Genomic DNA, 487 nt, shown 5'->3' with positions numbered 1-487 from the left:
GTGTTTCGTTGCGGGTCTTGTCTTTCGGGCAAGCGTTTTGTGGTTTTGGGTATTATTTTCGGGTGTATATATGGTGTAAAAAGTAGTTTGTAGCGACTAACCACTTCAGTAATCTTGTGTATGTGTAAAGGCCAACAACAGCGGTTATGCGTAGATGTAGTGAATGGGTGTCCAGACTTTGTAGCGCTAACATGTATATTTTTTTTCTTTCCCCTTTTAATTCACCTGCCGCCCGTCCGTCCGGCCGCCCCTTCGCCCGCCCGTGCGCTTTTCCCGCCCACGGTTGCATCGCCGCCTCCGCCCCTCCTTCCTCCACGACGCCCGCCGCCCGCCCTCCCCCTCCTCGGCGCCGCCCCCGCCCGCGCAGCCTCGTACGGGGACAACGAGGATCCTTACCCGAGCCTCAGCGACTACCACGACTACGAGCCCAACCTGGAGTTCGACGACACGGAGCTGCAGAGCGCCTCCTCCGTCACCGGTAAGATGA

The 487-nt window shown here is 57.5% G+C and overlaps 1 protein-coding gene across 1 annotated transcript in view; it reads left to right on the top strand.

The window, feature by feature from the left end:
- LOC119592493 (rho GTPase-activating protein 8-like) overlaps nucleotides 1-487 on the top strand; it is a gene marked incomplete in the record, with an annotated part of 123,930 nt that overhangs the window by 60,422 nt on the left and 63,021 nt on the right. The window contains 1 exon segment of the mRNA XM_037941335.1: nucleotides 368-478. Coding sequence (XP_037797263.1) covers nucleotides 368-478 — 111 coding nt within the window.

This window comes from Penaeus monodon, chromosome 30, assembly GCF_015228065.2.
Source record: "Penaeus monodon isolate SGIC_2016 chromosome 30, NSTDA_Pmon_1, whole genome shotgun sequence".
NCBI classification, from domain to species: domain Eukaryota; kingdom Metazoa; phylum Arthropoda; class Malacostraca; order Decapoda; family Penaeidae; genus Penaeus; species Penaeus monodon.
This window is presented reverse-complemented; position numbering and strand designations above follow the sequence as displayed.